Source organism: Mastomys coucha, unplaced genomic scaffold (assembly GCF_008632895.1).
Source record: "Mastomys coucha isolate ucsf_1 unplaced genomic scaffold, UCSF_Mcou_1 pScaffold6, whole genome shotgun sequence".
NCBI classification, from domain to species: domain Eukaryota; kingdom Metazoa; phylum Chordata; class Mammalia; order Rodentia; family Muridae; genus Mastomys; species Mastomys coucha.
The window spans coordinates 84,663,903-84,685,515 of NW_022196912.1; the positions used below are offsets into that span (position 1 = coordinate 84,663,903).

Consider the following 21,613-nt stretch of genomic DNA (forward strand, 5'->3'; position numbering starts at 1 on the left):
ATATGAGGAATTAGAAATTTATTGACTGTCATCCAATGGTCTCTCTAATTTGGTAATTGGAGAAACAGTTCCAATATTATACAATCCATATACACTTTCAGCTTGTTTGTTTGTGACAATGTCTTACTATGTACAATATAATGGTCTTGAGATCTTGCTTCTCCTATTTCACTCTCTATTCGTAGTATTGTTTATTTCATGTTTTTACACCATACTATGGTTTTCAGAACAGCTTACATATTTTAAAAGTATTTATATACCCAAAAGAAATATAGACAATTAAATTGGGAGGGGTTTTGTAAGAGAACAACAAAGAGTAAGACTGAATGCTTTGCTTGACGTTTGTAACTCTTGTATCAAGTTACCACAGTAAGAGCCAAGATTTTAAGCTCTACTAAATACAAAACAAATAAACAAACAAAAACACTTTATATATTTATGTTCATTTAAGAAAATATTAGCAGTGATGTATTATTTTGAAATATACAGTTAATATGTTTGGAGTTATTTAAAATTTATATTGAGAAAAACGTACAATTTTCAGTATTGTCATACACAAACATTTACATAAGACTGTTAAATTAATTGTTTTATAGCAAACAACTTTTATAATACTCATTTTCATTGTTATGATATTTTATAAATTTTAAAGACTATGACAAAAAAGATATTGTAGGTATTGAAGGTGGGGTCTCTGGGAGGAGTTGGAATACAAAAGGAAAACTATAATGTGATTTAATTCTATTTACTTAAAATATGTTTTTAAATGTTAAAAAATTCAGATAAATTAAAATCATGTAACTTTTCTTATTATAATGCAATAAAACTTAAAAAAAAAAAAAAGGAATACAGTGAGGTCTGGTGGTGCAAGACTATGGCCCAAATACTGAACAGGACTCCCCGAGGAATCCTGACAACTCTACCTCTATTGATAAAGAGAAAAAAACGTGTTTTGAAATATCATGGGCCATGCATGAGTCCAAAAGTCTGCAAATGACAACCTTTTCATAAAATATAATCTTAGTGGGCTGGGCAGTGACGCATGCCTTTAACCCCAGCACTCAAGAAGCAGAGGCAGGCAGATATCTGAGTTCGAGGCCAGCATGATCTACAGAGTGAGCTCCAGGACAGCCAGGGCTACACAGAGAAACCCTGTCTCAAAAACAAAACAAAAACAAAACAAAAAATCCACCAAAGCCTCCTCCTCCTCCTCTTGCCCCATCCCTCCTCTTCTTCATGCTCCTTATCTTCCTCCTCGTCCTCCTCCTCTTCTTCCACCCGCCTCCTCCTCTTGGTTAGCTATCCTTTTCAGAAGAAAAACAGACACTTTAGCATGATGTTCAACGTCCCACTTGGTGCCTCAGCTGCCATGCTTTGGCTTCTGTGAAGGCTGTTTGGGTCAGCCCTCACCTGTCTGGCCTGTGGCCACTTCGGGTCCTACCCTTTTCTTTGAGGTCTCACTTTGAGTGTTTCTCTTCAGCTGGAATCATGAAAAGTCTCAGCTTCTCACTGTGCATCCAATAGCCCTCCCCAGGAGCTCACCTAGTTACAGGGGGCCCTGTAGTATCTACCTGCATTTCCTACCCACATTAGCATCCCTTTCCCCTAGAACCACAGAGCTACACCCACCTGAAACATAGCTCCTTTATCTCACTCTCTCTCAAACGTCAAAATCCACTTTTTGTTTTGTTTTGTTTTTTCAAGACAGGGTTTCTCTGTGTAGCCCTGGCTGTCCTGGAACTCACTTTGTAGACCAGGCTGGCCTCGAACTCAGAAATCTGCCTGCCTCTGCCCCCCAAATGCTGGGATTAAAGGCATGCATCACCACTGCCCGGCCAAAATCCACTTCTAACATGCTTTCTTTAATCAACAGCACCAGAAAAGCTCTTGCCAGCCCTCGGGACCCAAAGTCAGTGACACAGACTCTGCCCATTAGGATCTTAGTATACAAGTAGTGGGGGGTGTGTGTTTATTCCACCTATTTTCCAAGAGCTGAGCTTATGAAACATCTTTGCACAACACTCTTTAAGGTACAGTTAGGCTCAAACCCTCAACTCACTTAGTTATCAAGGAGCTGGGCGGTGGTGGCACATTCCTTTAATCCCAGCACTTGGGAGGCAGAGGCAGGCAGATTTCTGGGTTCGAGGCCAGCCTGGTCTACAGAGTGAGTTCCAGGAGAGCCAGGGCTACACAGAGAAACCCTGTCTTGAAAAAACAAAACAAAACAAAACCAACCAAACAAACAAAAAACAAAAACAAATATGCATCGAACATACTGGATATTAGGAATATCATTTAATTTTGAAGAGTTGGAGCTAAAGAGACATAAAAATCAATAATCTTCCACCACCTTACTTAGACTAGAGGAGAAACATTGAGCACCTGGTTTGGAGGGTGGGGGCTTCCTGCTTTTACATCCTCTGTGGTGTTCATCACCCACCTCACATTGTTATTTATTTTGATAGGTGAACACATAGTTGCTACAGAGCACTGTGGGGTCAGAGGTCAACCTGGGGGGGTCCTGATTTCTCACTCCATTCTATTGACTTGTAACACCTTCTTTTCCTTAAGAGTTTATTTTATTAACCCTAAAAAAAAAAAATCAGTAAGAATATTTACTGGGTGTCTAGCAGGGGCCACAGAGCGTGCTAGGAAGACACAGTGACGGGGGTGGGGGTGGGAGCAAGGGCGAAGCTCGGGGAGCTACACCTGGAAACACAGTGATAAGAAAATGAACAAGGCCGGGCAGTGGTGGCACATGCCTTCAATCTCAGCACTTGGGAGGCAGAGGTAGGTGGATTTCTGAGTTCAAGGCCAGCCTGGTCTACAGAGTGAGTTCCAGGACAGTCAGGGCTATACAGAGAAACCCTGTGTCGAAAAACCAAAATAAAATAAAATAGAATAGAATAAAATGTGCTGAGATACACGTACCCGTGCTGAGAGGTCAGAGAGAACATTCTCAGAGCCCAAGAGAGGACAGCCACTGTGCTCCTGGGGACACGTTTTTTAACATTTACATTTGTTTTTATTTTGGTGAATGGACCACACAGGTGTTACTGTGCACCATGGAGGTCAGAAGACAACTTGGGGAAATCGATTCTCTCCTATCATGTAGGACCAAGGGATCAAACTGAGGTTGTCAGCTTGGTGGTGAGCACATTTATATGCACTTAGCCATCTTTCTAGCCTATTATTATTATTATTATTATTATTATTATTATTATTATTATTATTATTATTATAGAGTAAATCAAGCCATTGAAGACTGGGAATGTGCCCTCTGAGAGAAGGCTTTGTTAATTTGATAAAGACTCTGGGCTCAATCCTTAACACCACAAAGTAGTAATGGTATTGATTATAATGATGATGCTAAATAAAATAAAGAGTAACACAACTATCGCCTTCTACTGAGAAGGTGGACGTGTTCAGAAGCTCACAAGAGCAGAAGGCAAACACTAGCTGTGTGGAGGTGAGTAGGTGGAGGAGCCCAGCTGTGGATGGGCACAAACACTGGAGCTCACCCCTTCTGAGAGGATCATTCACTCAGACACTTGGCCAATGTCTTCTCAGAACAGACAATAACCTGCAAGTTAAGAACTTCCCAAAACCCAAGACGGAAACTTTCTTGTCATTGGTCTGTGGTAATTTACCCAGGGTTGCTCCTTCCTGACCATGGTCCTCACCTAGACAGAACTCCACACATTTGATCCATGTGAAAGGAATTCTAGAGAGGCCTGGAGAAAAGAGGGGATGCAAGACAAAGAATACAGCCTGATGTTTTAACTGCTTTCCACTGATGATGGGATCGCTCTTCCCTAACCATGGAGCAAGGTGGGACAGAGCACTGAGGCCATACTTTCTGAAGCCTAGTTGATCCCCACGGGAGCCATGGCCTGCTCCTCATCCTACCCTAGCAGCTGCATCGCCTCTGAGAAATTCAGAGAAGAGGCCTCTTTCCAAAATAAGAGGGAAAACACTTTTGTCTTGTAATGAACAACCCGCACCCCCCACTAACATTAACTAATACACATTGACCATGCCACAGTTTTGCTTCTGTACTACTTACTTTCAGACAGGACATTGTGAAGCCCCGAAGTAGAGATGCTTTCAGGTGTAATGAAAGCCAATCACTTTCTCCCAGTGTAAAAACAGGTGTTGGGGTGAGAGTTCCATGGGTAAATTTGTCCAAGGACCTAAGCTTAGATCCCAACACTCACATAAATGCCGCCCAAAGGCAGCTGTCCACCTGCAAACCCAGTGCTAGATCCTGGAGAACACTGGCTAGCAGTCCTTAAACTCTGGGTTCTCATGAGGCACTGTTTTCATACACAAGGGGGAAAATGGTTGAGGAAGATGGCTAGTGTTAACCTTTGGCCTCCAAATGCCAGTGTCTTACACATGCAAAGCACATGCTCACACACACACACACACACACACACACACACACACACACAAGAATGCACATATACAGATGCATACATAGGCCAAGAAAACAGGACAATGGGTTAAAAATATGAAAGGAAAACAATCTAGAGGCTCAAAACTCAAGAACTCTGGCAAAGCGCAGTTGTTTTAAATTCTGCTTCTCAGGGACCCGTGAAAAGACTGTCCGCAGTTGACACGAGGAGACACCTCCCCTCCACCTTGCTCACTCTTACATAATCCGTTCTCTGCACACAGACTCCGATTTGTGCCACTGAAGACAAAGGCTGTGAGGGAAGAGGACCGCCTTAGCCCACAGCATCTATCTAACCCAGAAAAAGCAAACCAGCTACCTTGAGCATGCGGATTTCTCGAAGGGCGATTTTCTTTATGACAGGGTCATCTTCGGTTTCCAGAAACCTCTTGATGGCCACGATCTGACCCGTGTCCCTGTTTCTGCACTTGAACACTACCCCATAGGAGCCTTCTCCAATCTTTCCAATTTTTTCGTATTTCTCCATTACAGAGGAGCAAGCCTTCTTGAGGACGGATTTTCATATGGTTTTTAAAGATCGCGTATGAAATACGAGAACGGACCGCTCTCGAGCCTCATCAAGTAAGGGCTGTCGCCCCGGATCTAGAGAAAACAAGGGCGCGAGTTAAAGAATAAGGACCAGCCAGGTGTGGACTCCACCCCCACCTAGCCAATTACATCGCGGTCATGGCTGGGAGCCTACAGATGGCTGCCATAGGTGACCCAATTTCAGTTGTCTGTTTCATTCCCTCGAGCTAAAGATGTAGCTAAGCATCCAAAAAACAAAAAAACAAAAAACAAAAAACAAAAAACAAAAAAACAAAAAAAAACCCAAAAAAACAAAAAACAAAAACAAAACAAAACAAAACAAAACAAAAAAAAAAAACAAAAAAAACGAGCTGAGCTGTAAGATAATCTATCTTTTTAACGTTATGGTTCATACGATCTAAGACACTTGAGCTGGCTGAAGCACCGCGAAGGAGAAGGGCTTCCCCGGTTCTAATTTCGGGTCTCATTTCCCTCCGGAAGAGGACACCGGCTGGGCAACTGGGCCCACGGGGACTGCGGGGACTGCGGGGGACCTCCCACCCTGACTCTCGGCGCCTCTCGGCCCAGCTCGAGCACAGCAGCCTGCAGCGCCGCCGAGTCGCTGCTGCGATCCCCATGGGAACCGCGCCGGCTGGGCGGGGCCGCCCTCCGCCCTGCTGTCCCCGCAGCCTCTAGGCAGAGTCCTTGACCCCGCGCTGCAGGTCCGTAGGGTTTAGATCCTGGAAGTCACAGCAGGGAGCTGTCTGTGCAGGGAGAACGCCTGCACCCAGGCTGTCCTAGCAGCCTGCTCGGGCTGGGGTGGCCAGGTACATACCTGACAACGTTCACTCCTTGGCGTCCCTTCCTCGCTTGTGAACCCCGGAGGGTCCTGTTCGGTGCTGCAGCTTCGAAAAATGAGTGAGAGAGAGTGAGGCAACAGAGGGAGACCGGATGGCCTTCCCTCCCCTATAGTGGGGTCTTGGCGGTGCAGAGCCTGCCTTGATTGCCTTGACTCTTTCCCCAATCACCTCCTTATTGAACCTGTTTCAGCACAGTGACGGTGGCAGCTGACGGATGCAGAAAATCTTGAAATAAGGACGGCACAGACAGCCCCCACGTTTTGTCAGCTCTTTCATCGCTTATGCTAAGCACCAAGGTGCTTGTGCGCTGGCGGCAGGATTCCAGCAGAGAAAATGCACAATGCGAAACCTGGCCAACCCGGGCCAAGGAACGTGCGATGCAAATGTACACAGAGCTCAAGAGGAAGCTGGGGTTGGGCACACAGGGTGTGGTGGCTACCTGGCAAAGGGTAGAGGTATAATGAGGTACTGGGATAGACTCGTTGGTGGTCCGGGACCCTCCCCAGAAATCGTGTGCAAATATGAATGCCTTCTCTCTTTTTGACTTTTCTCGATAGCTTTACCTTTCCCAGAATATCGTATAAATGGAAACATACAGTGCACAGCTTTTAAGAATCAGATTCTCAAGTCACAGAATGCATCTGAGACTCACACACATCTTGCATTATCAGCAGTGTATTCCTGTTTATTGCCGGGTAGACTCTGTGTACAGTCATATCAATGTACTGACTGGTATTTGTTTATTCAATCCTGGTTGAAGAATATTTGAATTGTTTCCAGTTGGGGTGATTATACATGAAACCACTATAGATGCCATGCATGGTCCTTTCTATGAAGATATGTCTTCATTTTTCTTGGGGAAGTGCTTAGCAGGAGACCTCTGGGTTGCACATCGAGTTTATCTTTTCCATTTTACCTTCCCACCTGCAATGTTCCCAGTATTCGGCATCCTCGCGGTCCTTTTGACTTTAGTCATTAAAATAGATGGTTAACAGCTTCTAATGGCTTTAATATGACTTTTAACCTCCCCTATAGATGTGTTCTCCCTTCAGGGCTCTAAGAGGCTTATGGAAGTTCTCTGGCACCAATACCTCTTCCCTAGTGGGCCTCTGTTCTCACCTGGGACATGACAAAAGGCAAAACAAACAAACAAACAAATAAAAAAACCCTCTAGTTAATTGAATTAAGTACAAGATGGTGATATTATTACTAATTTCTATACTGAGGGTAGAGTGAAGGACCCTGTGCTCACCAGGTAGCTGTCCCTGGTGGGAGACAGGATTGTTGTTACTGTCCCTATCACTAACAACGTTCTCCTTCACCTTTTTGTTTGTTTGTTTGTTTTGGTTTGTCAAGACAGGGTTTCTCTGTGTAGCCCTGGCTGTCCTGGAACTCACTCTGTAGGCCAGGCTGTCCTCGAACTCAGAAATCCGCCTGCCTCTGCCTCCCAAGTGCTGGGCTTAAAGGCGTGTGCCACCATTGCCCCACTCTCCTTCACCTTTTAAGAGAGTTGTTCATAGGGACCAGCAGATAGGGGCATTTTAATTTTTCTTAGTCAGTTTTTCTTTTCACTGGGTAGGTTTTTCAGTGTGATGGCAGTCCTTGCATTGTTACTGAAAGCAATCTTATGCTAGTAAGCACATTGCTGGCTAATATTTATTCACTTATTTACTTACAGTTGCTGTAGGCAGCTTCTATGAGGACCCTTAATGACCTGCCTCCTGACAGCTATGCCCTTCTTAAGTAGGCCTTCTTAAGCTTTACTCACTCTGTCCTCTTTTACATGAGAAATTTTTAGCTGACTTCAGGCATATAGGTATACAAAGTAAGCTTGCAAGTCAAACATTTTCTAAAATTAAATCATGAAAAAAATATTTTAAAACAATTCTTCAAGAGTCAGGAATAGTGACATATTCTTGTAAACCCAAAACTTGGAAACTAAAGGCAGGAGGACCACGAGTTTAAAGTCATATCCCCAGACATGATAGGCAGTTCAAGCCAGCCTAGTCTATGTGAGATCCTGTCTCAAGAAACCCCCATCCCCATGCACCACTCTCTCCTCCACTCTCTCCTCCACTCTCTCCTTCTCTCTCTCTCTCTCTCTTCTCTCTCTCTCTCTCTCTCTCTTTCTTCTCTCTCTATCAAACACACCAATTCTTTGGTGTCTATATAATTTTATCACTTATTAAAAACAAAATGAATATGCTTGTTTATCTTTCCATAAAGAACATTTGATGTTGCAATAGTATCTTTTGTTTTTCAGAGTTGATCAATTCCTTGATTTTATCATCCACAGTCCCCAAACAGTATAAATAAGCTATATAGAACAGCAGTAGCATACTTGGGACATTTCAAAAATTCTTGGAAAATTTGTTCTAAATCTCCAAGCCAAAATTCATTTAATGGATCTTTTAAAAATAAAGAGACTCAAGTCAGTAATCCAAACAGCGATTTTGAAAAAACAAATGTTCTAACAACTCAAACTAAGGAGATAGTATTTGGATACTTATGCACTGAAGAACTATAGCAAGCATTAAAAACATTTGTTTCCCCATAGTTAAACCATGAAGTACTTACAGAAACAGAACTGTAAACATGCCAAAGTCTTAAATCTGACAGGAGGTGTTTCAGATAGTGTTGGTTCCTGCTGAGCCGAATGAAGGAGGTATTTGCAAGGCAGTGTACACGGTGTGTGTATTCAGAGCGAACAAAGTGTGCACATGGTGTGTTCGGAGCAAACAAAGGCTGCAATGAAATGACATAATCCATCCCAGTTGAGCACTCTTAGAAACCTCTAGGATTTGTTAGTTGTTTGATTTCGAGTGAACCTTTCATATTCAGAAATCTTTCAGTATTTCCAATTTTTTTCTTGACAGTCCCATTCAGTTACACAATCTGCCATTTGAGAAAGCACGCCTGAGAGTGGGTGTCTATCTAGTGACTTATCTCTAAGGACTCGAACATTCGAAGTGATGGAATGCCATTTAGGAGATTCTGACTCTGCCTTGGGTGCCCTCCTCACTGCTCTGAGGAAAGCTTCGAGGACTCCACAGAAAGGACCTGACAGGCCAAGAGGCAGGGAAGAACTAAGGATGGACATAAGTCCTACCAGCATCCCTGTGAGTGAGATGGAAGGGTGGTCTCTGTACTCTACTGACAAATTCAGTTCAACCTGTGAAAAAGAGGCTGGGAGGATCCACTTGAGCCAAACCTGGACACCTAGCCCGAGGGACAAATGCTGCTTGTTCTGTATGTTCTGGGTGATTTGTTGTGCAAAAATAGAACTACCCTTTTATAAAGTTGATAAGTTCTCTTTAATTCCTGTTTCCTTAGAGATAACAAGAGTTGGGTTCCCTTTGTTGATAAATCTCGAACAAATGCTGAACTTATCAAATTCTTTCCTTCAATTTGTTTTTCCATTCTCATGTGTGCATAGTATGTGTATGCACCTTTGCACATGTGCAGATAGATATACATGTGTATAAATACATGTAGAGGCCTAAAGTCAGGAATCATCTTCCCTGGCTCTCCGATCTTGCTCTTTGAGGAGCTCACCCATATGGCCAGTCTCACTGCCAGCATGCTCTGTGGAGCCCTAGCTCCACCTTTTAAGGCTGGAATTACAGGTACCCCGCTAAGAACACCTAGCATCCACGTGCTTTCAGGGCATCCAAACACAGGGTCCCATGCTTCATGGCAGTACCTTAACCACCAAACCGTCTCCCCTCCCCCATCCTTATCTATTGAGATGACTGGATGATTTTTCTTTTTTCTTTCTTTCTTTTTTTTCTTTTTCTTTTTTGTTTTTTTTGAAGACAGGGTTTCTCTGTGTAGCCCTGGCTGTACTGGAACTCACTCTGTAGACCAAGCTGACCTCGAACTCAGAAATCCACCTGCCTCTGCCTCCCAAGTGCAGGGATTAAAGGCATGCACCCCCACTTCCCAGATCTTTCTTTCTTTTCTTTCTTTCTTTCTTTTTTTTTTTTAAGATTTATTTATTTTATTTATATGAGTACACTGTGGCTGTCTTCAGACATACCAGAAGAGGGCATCAGATGCTATTATAGATGGTTGTGAGCTACCATGTGGTTGCTGGGATTTGAACTCAGGACCTTTGGAAGAGCAGTCAGTACTCTTAACTGCTGAGCCATCTCTCCAGCTCATGATTTTTCCTTACTAAGTCTGTTGGCACACTGAATTGTAAAATACTGAATCAACCTTTGACTCCTCGGATGAACCCTTATGCCTCTGTCACTCTGATACACTGCTGGGTTAGATCAGCAATATTTAATTTTGGTCGATATACTTTTTAAAAGATTTATTCATTTTTGTTTTATTTGTTAGTGTTTTACCTGCGCGTATAGTATGGGCACCATATGCATGCCCAAGTAAGTCAGAGGAGGGCGTTGAGTCCGCTGGAACTGGAGACATGATCTTGAGCATCAGGTAGGTACAGAGGGGTCTCTGCAAGAGCAGTAATTGCCTTTGACTGCTGAGTGACAATTTACCTCCATTGCTAGACATTTTTGTTTTTTGAGATACCTTGATCTGTGGTTTTGTAATTTTATTTATTTATGTCTAGTGAAGCTGATTCACAAATGATTTGGAAAACATTTCTTGTTCTTGTATATTTAAGAGATATTTACTTTTGGTTGATATTCTGAGTTCCTCTAATTGTGTGGTAAAAGTTGCTACTAACTTCACATAGGCCTAGAGTTTTCTTTATTGAAATAGTTGTAATTACAAATTCGATTTCCTTAAGAAATTAGAGGACCATTAAGGACATCTATTTCTTTTTGAGAAAGGTTTGTTAGTTTCTATTTTTTTTTTCAGTGAATTTGTCTACTTCACCCAGATAAATGAATTTATTGGATTCGGTCATCTAACATTTCCACAGTACATTGTTGCCTGTCGGATCTGTAGTGATGCTCCCTTTCTGGCTTTTTGTTGTTTGTTGGAGTCCTTGTCTCACTGTGACACCCAGGCTAGTCTTGAGAGTTGTAATCCTCCTGCTTCAGTTTTCAGAGTCCTAAGGCTTTATAGACTTGTGCCATCATGTCGGGCTTGGTTTAATTCTTGATATTGGTGAATGTTTTCTCTAATTAGTTTGGCTTCTTGATTTTATTTATTTACTTTGTTGGCTTCTTTGTTTTCTGTATTTTAATTTATTGATTTTATCTCTTCCAATTTTTGCTTTGCTTTTGGCAGTTTTGTTTTGTTTTGTTTTATAGATGGAAGCTTACATCATTGATTTTAGGTATTTCTTTGTTTAAAATATGACTTTAAATGGCATCCCCCAAGTCATTGTGAAGGTATCACAGAAATTTTAATGACATATATTTTTATTTTTGTTCAATTCACAATATTTTCTACTTTCCCTCTTGAGTTCATATTTGACCTAAGGATTATTTTTAAGTGAGTTGTTTAATTTCCAATGATTTAAGAATTTTCTACAAAGAAAAAAAAGAAGGAAAAAGAAGCCTGGCAGTGGTGGCACACGCCTTTAATCCCAGCGCTTGGGAGGCAGAGGCAGGCAGATTTCTGAGTTCGAGGTCAGCCTGGTCTACAGAGTGAGTTCCAGGACAGCCAGAGCTATACAGAGAAACCCTGTCTTGAAAAACCAAAGTATTTTCTAAATACCTCTCTCTAATTGATTTCCATTGTTTTCAGATAACTGGTTTTGTATAATTTAAATGATTTGAAATATGTTAAGGTTGGTTTTATGGCCCATAATATAGTTGTGTTGGTAAATGTTTCTTTTTGACAATTAAGAAAATACTTTGAAATGAAGTGAGGATGTTGATGTGAATTTTTCCAGAGTTACCTTGTAGAAAGTTCATATCAGGTAAAATAAAGTTTGCTTGGAAAATTAACTTTATGGACTCCACAAGGTTCAGTGCCCAAGGATTGTGGAACAGGGCCAGATCCAGTGGTAGTTAGAGTATGAGCCAGTATGCTGGCTACTTAGGCCTAAGCAAGCAGTGAACCAGAAAGTAAGCGTGACTTCCAGCTGCGAGTTGTTTTGTTTGGAGAGAAATTGGAGCAAAATATTAGAGGACAACTTTGAAAGGGACACCAACCATTCTTGTCACCAGAGAAGAAGGTACTGTGGGCACAGGCTGTCAAATCAAAGGCCTTTCTGGCAAGTGCAGAACTGGTTTCCATAGCAAAGTGTGACTCCCAGGTTGATGTTCTCAGAAAGCTGAGGGGTGATGGCCTGGTATGTGGGGTTTCTTCAAGCAAGTGCCAAGAGCAGTGCGTAGGGTTTGGAGTCACACGAGGATTGCTACCTTCTTACTGGTGTCTGATCCCAGGTATGGTGATCACTGTTGCCTGGACAACTGTGTCCAACAGCTGAACACTTATGTCAAGATAGGCACTGCGCTAAACATATTTTTGCAGTAGCCTTTTGTAAGCATGTCACAGACAATATTATCCTGAGGATTTAGAGGAGGAAGACAGTCAGAGAGGATGAGGAAGTCAGGAGACACAGCTCGCAGTCTGTACATATGTGTTAGAATGCTGCCATTTTGACTCCAGAACCTTCCTTCCTGTTTGCCAATACTAGCCAATGCATAGGAGTTGACACTGGGTTTGTTCAGTTGGTCTCGCTGTTTTTATCCCGTGCAATGTAGCGCAACCCTCCTTTCTTCTGAACTTTCTCGGGAGATGAGCCTTGCTATTACTCTTTCCTGCTCATGTGCCTCAGCAGCCTCTCCACGCATAGCATTCTCTTCTCGACGCTCAGGAGAGGCCCCCTCTACCGATTTGGACAGGATGATGTTGCTTTGAGTGCTGATCCTAGGACCAATGCTAGCAGGTTTTTTTCCTCACTTCTGTTTCTTATAAGGAAGAGAGTTCAGCCACAGACACTGGAAGATGGCACTTACATCTGTTTCCCCCCGTTTAAGTGAATTTGGAAAGGGAATGTTTTTTGGGGCATGTAAAAAGCATCCTTAGTCATTACCATGAGAACACTTACATCTCAGGCTCAGGGTCCATGTCTTCTCTAATCTATACACCAGCCCCACAGGCCTTCATCAGCTTTAGTAGTTACTAAACAGATACAAGTAGTTGTCTGCTCTACAGCAGTTGCTGAGGCCCTGAGATGCTGATCAGTGTGGAATGGGACAGTCCCTCTGCCACCTGGATTGAAACAAGGTTCAAACTCAGTGCTACCTGTTTCCAAATGGAGTCAGGACACCTTGGGAATCGTCTTCCGCCCTTGACTTCCAGGGCCTCTTGACACTCTGACACTAGAGCAGACCTGACGGTCCAATCTCAGGATGCAGTAACTTGAAGAAAAGCTACAGCCACAGTCTTCCTGACCCGTCCCTGTAAAACACTACAGATCCAGGCAAGGGAAAAGGATTTTTTTGTTCATTGATATGAGTAAGGCTAGTGAGTTCAGAGGATAATGTAAGGTTAAAAGAACCAAGTCGTCTTTGACTTTACATGTGGGCCCAGCCAACAACGGAGTAAGATGTTTCACCTCCCGGATTAACCTGACCTTGTTCTTTATATGTAATATAGAAGCCAGTCCTTTCAAAGCACTGCTTCCTCTAGGATAGTGGTTCTCAACCTGTGGGTTGAGACTCTTTTGGCAAACCTCTATCTATAAAAAAAAATTACATTACAATTCATAACTGTAGCAGAATTACAGTTATGAAGTAGAAACAAAAATAACTTTATGGTTGGGGGCCACCATAACATAAGGAACTGTATTAAAGGATTGCAGCATTAGGAAGGCTGAGAACCACTGCTCTAAGACCTTTCTTCATTTTTTCTCTTAATTTATTTATTTTTATGCGTGTGTACATTTTGCCTGCCTACATGTATACCATGTGTGTGGTGCCCATGTAGATCACAAGAAGGCATTCAATCCCCTGGATTGGAGTTATGGATGATTGTCACGTTGTGGGTGCTGGGAATTGAACCTGGGTTCTCAGCAAGAGAAGCCAGTGATGTCTGGAAAAAGTCATAAGGAATCAGACTATTAACTATCTACCAAGAAATACTCACAATGTGTTGAGAGGTAGGAAGCCCTTGAGAGAGTGAAGTTTTGAGAGAATGGGTGTTGTTAACATGAACCAACCATGTCAAGGACCCCAGCCTCAAACTAATATGAAAATGGCAAAGCTTCTCCCCTCACCCACTAAGGTGAGACTTGGAGACAAATGGCCAAGCCTTCTCTCTGGTCCATGTGTGGATGTGGACAGTGCAAAAAGTGTTTACCACAGCTTTCTCCCCCTGGGTATTTATTTATTGCCTGAAGACTGCTCCCCTACAGAAATTGCTCCTACTGAGATCGACTAAACCTGTCTCCTTGACCAAGCTGTATACTACAAACCCTGACTATATGTATGTAGTAACCCTGCCTCCTTGTTCAGCTGTATACAATAACGCTCCCTCTGAGTTTAACTCTATATAGTACACACTGAGCTTCTGGGGAGAGCGGCATCTCCATCCATGGTCACAGAACACTAGAACCCAGTTTTTCTGTGTAGAAAAGCTGGGCCCCAACGTGTTATCTGCAATCCCAGTGCTGGGTGGGGAGAGGCTGGGAGACAGGCAGACTCCTTGAGGCTTGCTAGCCAGCCAGTGAGCTCCTCACTCAAGAGATGTCTTCTCAAAAGAAAAAAATAAAGGTGGAGAACAATAGAGGAATAGATGCTAATCTTCTCTTTCTGTCTCTGTCTCTCTGTCTTTCTCTCTCTCACACACACACATACACACACACACACAATTATAGGCTGAGTGTTTATGTTCTTCAAAACTGATTGGAATTTTATTTATTTATTTATTTATTTATTTATTTATTTATTTATTTACTATTTTTCCAAGACAGGGTTTCTCTGTATAACTGTGTAACAGCCCTGATTGTCCTAAAACTTGCTTTGTAGACCAGGTTGGCCTTGAACTCACAGAGATTCACTTGCCTCTGCTTCCCAAGTATGGTGGGAGTAAAGGCATGAGACACAAGTAATTTTAATATATATGTTAAAAGTATTAGTGGAACTAGAATACCTCTGATCTAAGAGAGAGTACAAAGAAGCAGAATGTTTCAGAGATTGGCTTTAGACATTTTTGACAATAAACACCACAGCGTTCCCTTGTATCTTCATAAGAGATTCTGTAGGGAATCTTGGAAAATGGCTCAAGAAACCCCAAGACCAAGTTCTCAGCATAAATGGCGATTTATTGTCCCCAGAGGGACAGAGGGCAGGGATAAGGGACAAAGACATGAGACAGAGGACAAGAGAGAAAGGGCAAGGAAGAGCAGTGGGGGGGTGTTTGTTCCAGAGGACAAAGGACAGCCTCTGATGTGGCACAGAGGCAAACGGCTGTCTATAAAGGAAAAGGGGGAAACCTGGTGCTAGAATGAGGTGTTTAATTTTAATTGGGCATGATAATTAGGTGACCCAAAGGGAGCTTTTGATTGCTGGACTTCAATAGCTGGACCTTGGTGGTCAGCCTCAGGAGGAAGTGGCCAAAGAGACCTTGGATTCTAGCTCTTACCTAAAATCTAACGAGTTTTCACAAGGCAGAGGGAATGGTGGAGAAGAGCAAGGCCTGCCAGAGCCATGACAGCCATGCTGGGCTCCACTGCATCTTTAAATCATCACAAGACAATCACAGTGAAGCAGATAATCCAGGAAGACAGGTTTGAGAACCACCACCAGGATGAAAGCCATGGAGTCCAAATTCAGCATCATTTCAGTGTCATTTGTTTTCAGAGTTTGCTAAGCACTGTTTGCTGAAGTTACTGGGGAGCACGGGAATGACTTAGCAAAGCACCTGCCACTGTCACGTGTGGTAAGGGTTTTGTTGTTAAAGTGTCACGAGGTGGTGCTTTATAGTTTCTCAGGCTATGTTGACGTCACCAGTGGAGAACACATTCCTCCTTCTGCTGTGTATGAATCCCTGTAGGACTGTCCTCGCAGGTTCTTTCTTCATAACCAAGACATGTATTAATTCATAACTGTTCAGGCGCCATTCTCTTCTATGTATCTTCACTTTCTAAAGATGAGGACTTAATTTAACATGTGGAATGTTGTGAGGTCATAATATGTGGTCATGCTGAGAACTGTCAGGGTTTCTACATGAATGGTCTCAGTTCCGGTATATTTTTGCTTAATATGGTGGCTTTTAGCTTCATATACTTTCAAAAACATGGCATAATTTCAATCTTATGGCAAACTAGAACTCTATTTGTCTACATACTACACCGGTCTGTCCATATGATAGATGCGGGCTGAATCTGTAACTTGGGTCCTTGTGAGTAATGTCACAATCACACATTAACTCTGTGGTAATCTGACTGATTCACCCAGAAGCAACAGAGCGGGACCATACAGTGGTTCTAACATCAGCATTTTGAGGAAGCTCCATGATTTCTGTAGTGGTTGCAACTGTATTCCCACTGGCAGTATATAAAGGTTTTTAATTGCAAAATCTCTAGATGCTCACCAGCACTGGTTTTGTTAGCCATATCCACTGAGGAAGACAGAATCTCAATGTGTACATTTTAAGATTTACTTTGTGTGTATTAATGTTTCGTCTGTATGTACATATAACCTGAGTGCTTACTGGATCCCCTGGAACTGAAGTTACAGATAGTTCATTGTGAGCCCTGATGTGGGTGCTGGGACTCAAACCCTTCTTATTTCTAGACACTAATCCACTAGAGGTGTGGCTAGCAAACGTTTCTACTGTTGTGGATGATTTCTTCATTGCTTCCTTGGCTGCACACGATGCCTTCTTATCTCACTCCACTTACCAATTTTATTGTTTCTTGCGTGACTGGAATCCTTTTATAACGTCCTTCTCTATATTGAAGCGTGTTATGTATGTTTTCCTTTGTGGTTTCAGACTCAGGCCTTTGGTTCATTTTGAACTGACTTTTAGACAGGGCAGAGGTAAGAATTTTTTACTCTGTATGTGAATGTCCAGGTATCTCAGTGCCACTGGTTGAAGAGGCTGCCATTTTTCCAACCTGTTCTTTCAGGTCCAAGTGACAGATGGAGTGGCTGAAGCTGCGTGTGGTTACAGGTCCTTCACCTGAACACATGGCTTCTGTTGACACTTAAAGGCACAAGTTTGTATTCCTTGCTATGTAACCAACTATCATGCCAGCATCCTTGAAATTAATGATGTGACTTGGTGTTTATTTATAGTAGATCTTTGGGTTTCAAGTTTCATGTGTTTTGAACAGATTCACTTCCCCCAACATTTTTCATTACATTCCTTTTGTGTGATATGTGCCCATGTCTCTGTCTCTCTCTCTCTCTGTGTGTGTGTGTGTGTGTATGTGTGTGTGCATACCTTGGTGTTTAACTTTCAGGACTTAACACTCTTTGATCTAGAACCTAATGTTCTTCAATACTAGGATACTTTTCTTGAAATGCATCATTGTTTTGTTTTGTTGTTTCAGTGGTGCTCTTAACCCACTGAGCCATGTCTCCAGCCTTATATTCTAAATTTTCAACTTGAGCTATTCATGTTCTTTTTAAAGGTTCTTGAAATGTCTACTCCTGAGTCACGGCCATGCCCCCATCTTCCTGTGATCTTCCAAAGTTTCTGTTATCCCGCCAGTTTGTTTCCTCAAGTGCTCTCTTTCCCCCTTGCCTTCTCTGTAACACTCAATTAATCACTCATTTTTCATAGCATAGGACAGAAGACTGACTGCAAGCTCTGGGCACAGCACAGCTTCCATTTTTACTGTAATGTTTTCCAGCCACACGGCTTGTTAGCAGGAGGTCTTGGACACCAGGACCTTTGTTAGGTCTTTTCCCTCGTAGTGGCCACCTTGTACAGTGTGGATAGGGTGGATGCTGGGAGTTCTGAGGAAAAGAGGATGCAGTCTTTGAACTTTCCCGAGTTTGAGGCTTGTCTTCCTGCCATTTATTGCATATGGCACTCCTCATGAGAGGACCCACTTAATGCATCCTATGTAAATAGCCAATGTGCATTCTATTTGACTATTGGGGTTGTGTGTGCAGGCACACACACGAGGGGGTCAGATGACAAGAACTGTGGAGTCAATTCTTTCTCCCTCCACCTTCACATGGGGAGTTGAGGGGATCAAAGTTGGGTAGCAGCCAGGTTTGCATGGCAAGAACCTGCATCCAGTGAGCATCTTACTGCTGACTCCAATATGTGCACTTTAAAGAACAAGTACTTTGGGCTGCTGAGATGGCTCAGGGGGTAAGAGTACTGACTGCTCTTCAAAAGGTCCTGAGTTCAAATCCCAGCAACCACATGGTAGCTCACAACCATCCATAATGAGATATGATGCCCTCTTCTGGTGTGTCTGAAGACAGCTACACTTTATTTATGTATAATAATAAATAAATATTTGGGCCTGAGTGAGCTGAGTTGACCAGAGTGAGCGGGGCCGACTGGAGTCAGCAGAGGTCCTAACAACTACATGAAGGCTTACAACTACAGTGTACTCATATACATAAAATGAATAAATCTAAAAAAAAAAAGAACAAGTACTTTATAGTTCATTTGTGTAACATTTTATTACTTGTATATTGCATAGTGAAAAGAGGAGAGTCGGAGGACTCTTGGTCTGGCTCAAAGAACTAACCAGTATGTAACGTGTAAGTTGCTTAACTTTGTTAAACTCTTGTTTCCTCATTTGGAAAGTGGAGATGATAACATGTACTTTACAAAACTGCTAAAGATGAGATAGGTACATTGTTTTCCTGTCAAGTATCCGGTCAGACTACATCTATAGTTTGCTATTCTCAGCTCCCTGTTCATCACCTTGATGCTAACTGTTCTTAATAAATGCATTAAGACAGCTGGTACCAATAGAACACATCAATTCTGAATACTAAGGATTGTAAAATAAAAACAAACTAAAGCCCTATCCTTTTTTAATTTTAGTATACTGGCTTTTTAAAAAATATAAAAACAACACTATTTATCTATACTATCCCATCAGAAATTCCAATTTCACTTAAAGTATTTTTTTTTTCTTTCTTAAACCTACTCATGATGAATACCTATGTATGTGAAAACCCCAAGATTACATGTGCAATTACTTTGCAGTTTTCCCCTTGGCATAATATAAGTAAAATACATAATATGGGCAGTTAAATACTTTTCTCCCAAACATTAAGGGATCATGATATATATGGAGATTAATTTCTTATGCATTATCCCTAATGTAAAAAACAAAATCACAGGTATATTATACTGCTTGTCAAAAATGCGGTAGTCACACCTAGACATTACACATCCCCACTAAGGCTTTTGTCCACCATCAGTATTTCTGCACGAGCCCTTACAACCATCTGGAGTTGGAAACAAATTCCCTTTAAGGCAACCCTGCATGAAATTGTGTCATAAAATATTTTGTTAAATGAAACTGCGTGTGCTGTACCCCCAAACACACTGCCAGTAACTCCTAAAGCACTACTCTGTAAAGGTAAACAAAATTTTCACACATTATAAAAAATTTCAGCTGCTCTGCAACCTTCCTTTGCTAAAAGTTAGAAACATTACACCACTCCAGCAAGAGATTAATAAATAAGGATTAAATATTCTATCTTACAAAAACATACAGAACGTCCAATGTCAAAGTGAAAGGCTTCTTCAATAACATCTTATCAAATTATGTTCACGAAGAAGGAGTAAGACATGGTATAAAATGATATAATGCTTACTAAACTCCCTCTAGATAATCACATGAGTTATTTAAAAACACCATGGCACCTTGTTACAAACAATGTTTTTTTTAAAAGGACTGTGTTTCTTGGAACTAGAGGACTATTTGTCTCATAGCTTTTATTAAGCAAACTTGATATAACCACCACACAGTGGCAAGAGATTGATTAGCTGTTTCCAGCTACAGAAAATACTGAATTCTATCCTAATGTACAGTTCATTTGATATAAAACCCACAATTAAAGCAAGTCACACTGCAGTCTGTACTGAATTCCCTTAAAACACTCTTGCTTTCAATGGAACACGTTCATTCATCTTCTTGTCACTTGGAATTCATCTCTGTTGTTTAGTAACTGTTCTCATGTCCAGCCAGGATGTAGAGATTGCTGTGTGCTGTAGGGTTTTCTGTCGGCCTACTTTCCAAAACAACAACCCTAAAAGAAACCAAGGAAAAGCTTAAGTGTTCACATGGTGTCTGTCCACCATAGCTAGTAGCACCAGCTCCTTCCACAGACATACATGAAATCCAGAGACACAGCCAAAGTCATTAGTGTGTTCCATAATGTCAAGCACTACTGAACAGCAGTTGTTTTATATAAAGGATTGACATGGTCGGGGATAGTCTCACCTTATTCCCACTGAACCCAAATATGCTTACTCAGCTATGCCAACAACAGCTGTGACAAATGCCTCAGGCGTCTATACCAAAAGAAGGGATAGAGAATAAACAGGACCCTAGAAGGACCTGTGAACTGCACAGGGTCTTGGAAAACAAATGGTTTAAAACAAAGAATGGAGTGCTGCCTACCCCATCTCTCTCCTTTTCCAGGAGTAAAGACAGGGAAAGCATCAGAGGGCTGAAAGAAAGGAGGGGAGAATCAAGAGCTACCCCACAGCATTTTAATTGTGAGAAGTGTAAGAATCTAATAAAATACAATTCACACACAGAAGGAAGTCTAGAGGTCAAATGGAAGAGACAGTTCACACATACTGAATATTTTTTGTGTGAATTTTATGCAATAAAAACATACCTTATGTATTATGGAAATATAAAAGGAAAAAATAAAATTGCCTATCTGCCCAGAGTCAACCACTATTGTAAGCAGGCAAGGGGGCTTCTGAGGAGCCCAACTACCTAAGTTCTATTCTTGGGGCCCATGTGGTAAAAAGAACCAGTTCTTGTAAGTTGTCCTCTGATCTCCACACGTGTGCACACAGACACACTAAAATGTTAAAAAAAAAAGAGAGAGAGAAAGAAAATAAAATCTTATGTGTATATATAAAAGAACTAAGGGGATGCCTAAACAAGAAGATGAGCTCAAGAGTCATAATTCAAAATGAAATTTTAGAGCAAATTGTGTCAGAATAATGAGACATAACAAAGGAGAGCCAGGCAAGGAGAAGTCTGGGCAAAAGGAGGAGAGAGAGCCTCAGCCATGAGGTGTTCTACCACCAGACTCCTCAGAGTTACAGACCCACACCACTGCCAGTCCTCCAGCAGCAGGAGGTGACTCTCCCATTCCTGCTGCCTCTTGGTTTCTAGTCACAGTACTTACTATCACGACCGTGGCTTGCCTTTCTTCTTCACTGAGGTAACCACTAATTTTCAGAAACTCCTTTCTCCTTATGGCCTCCTTTCAAAGAGTCATTAATTCCATTCTCTCACTCCTTCCTCACGCATCTAACACTTATGCAGTGTTGGATGGACTGCCCAACACCTTACAGTAAGAATGCTCTCCAGAAAAGGTGAGTTTTTTATGACACAAAACTAACATCTCACATTTTACGTAATACTTGGAAAGGAAGACACAGTGGAAAGAAAGGGATGTGAAGTCTTGTTCTGGTCAAAGGGTGTGAGCACTCTTATCTATACATTTTGTCTTGGCTGAGTGTAAAGGTCTCTCAAAGCACAATTATTGCCCTGAAAAGACTGGTAACCCAACAAACTAAATATTACTCTCTCTCAATACAATTATCTGTCTAAGTTGAGGAGCCGTCTAAGAATTTTGATTGTACCGGACACGGGCTGACAGTTTAGTCAAGAGTTTGATTTTTGCTACTTTCACATAATTAAATTAATACAACCAAC

At 41.9% G+C, this 21,613-nt stretch overlaps 2 protein-coding genes across 5 annotated transcripts in view; both read right to left on the minus strand.

Moving 5' to 3' along the window:
• Cdkl1 (cyclin dependent kinase like 1) overlaps window positions 1–6,251 on the minus strand; it is a 52,865-nt gene extending 46,614 nt beyond the window's left edge. Inside the window, exons 1-2 of one of the 3 annotated variants that reach the window (XM_031356407.1) lie at window positions 5,820–6,251; window positions 4,776–5,059 (exon numbers count right to left, since the gene is read on the minus strand). In XM_031356407.1, coding sequence (XP_031212267.1) covers window positions 4,776–4,943 — 168 coding nt within the window. In that variant the 5' untranslated portion in view covers window positions 4,944–5,059; window positions 5,820–6,251. The other 2 variants (XM_031356409.1, XM_031356408.1) reach the window with 2 other exon arrangements.
• Window positions 6,252–18,352: 12,101 nt separating this feature from the next.
• Map4k5 (mitogen-activated protein kinase kinase kinase kinase 5) overlaps window positions 18,353–21,613 on the minus strand; it is a 91,917-nt gene continuing 88,656 nt past the window's right edge. For both annotated transcript variants that reach the window (XM_031355899.1, XM_031355898.1), the window contains one exon: window positions 18,353–19,958. In XM_031355899.1, coding sequence (XP_031211759.1) covers window positions 19,871–19,958 — 88 coding nt within the window. In that variant the 3' untranslated portion in view covers window positions 18,353–19,870. The remainder of the gene's footprint in view (window positions 19,959–21,613) is intronic.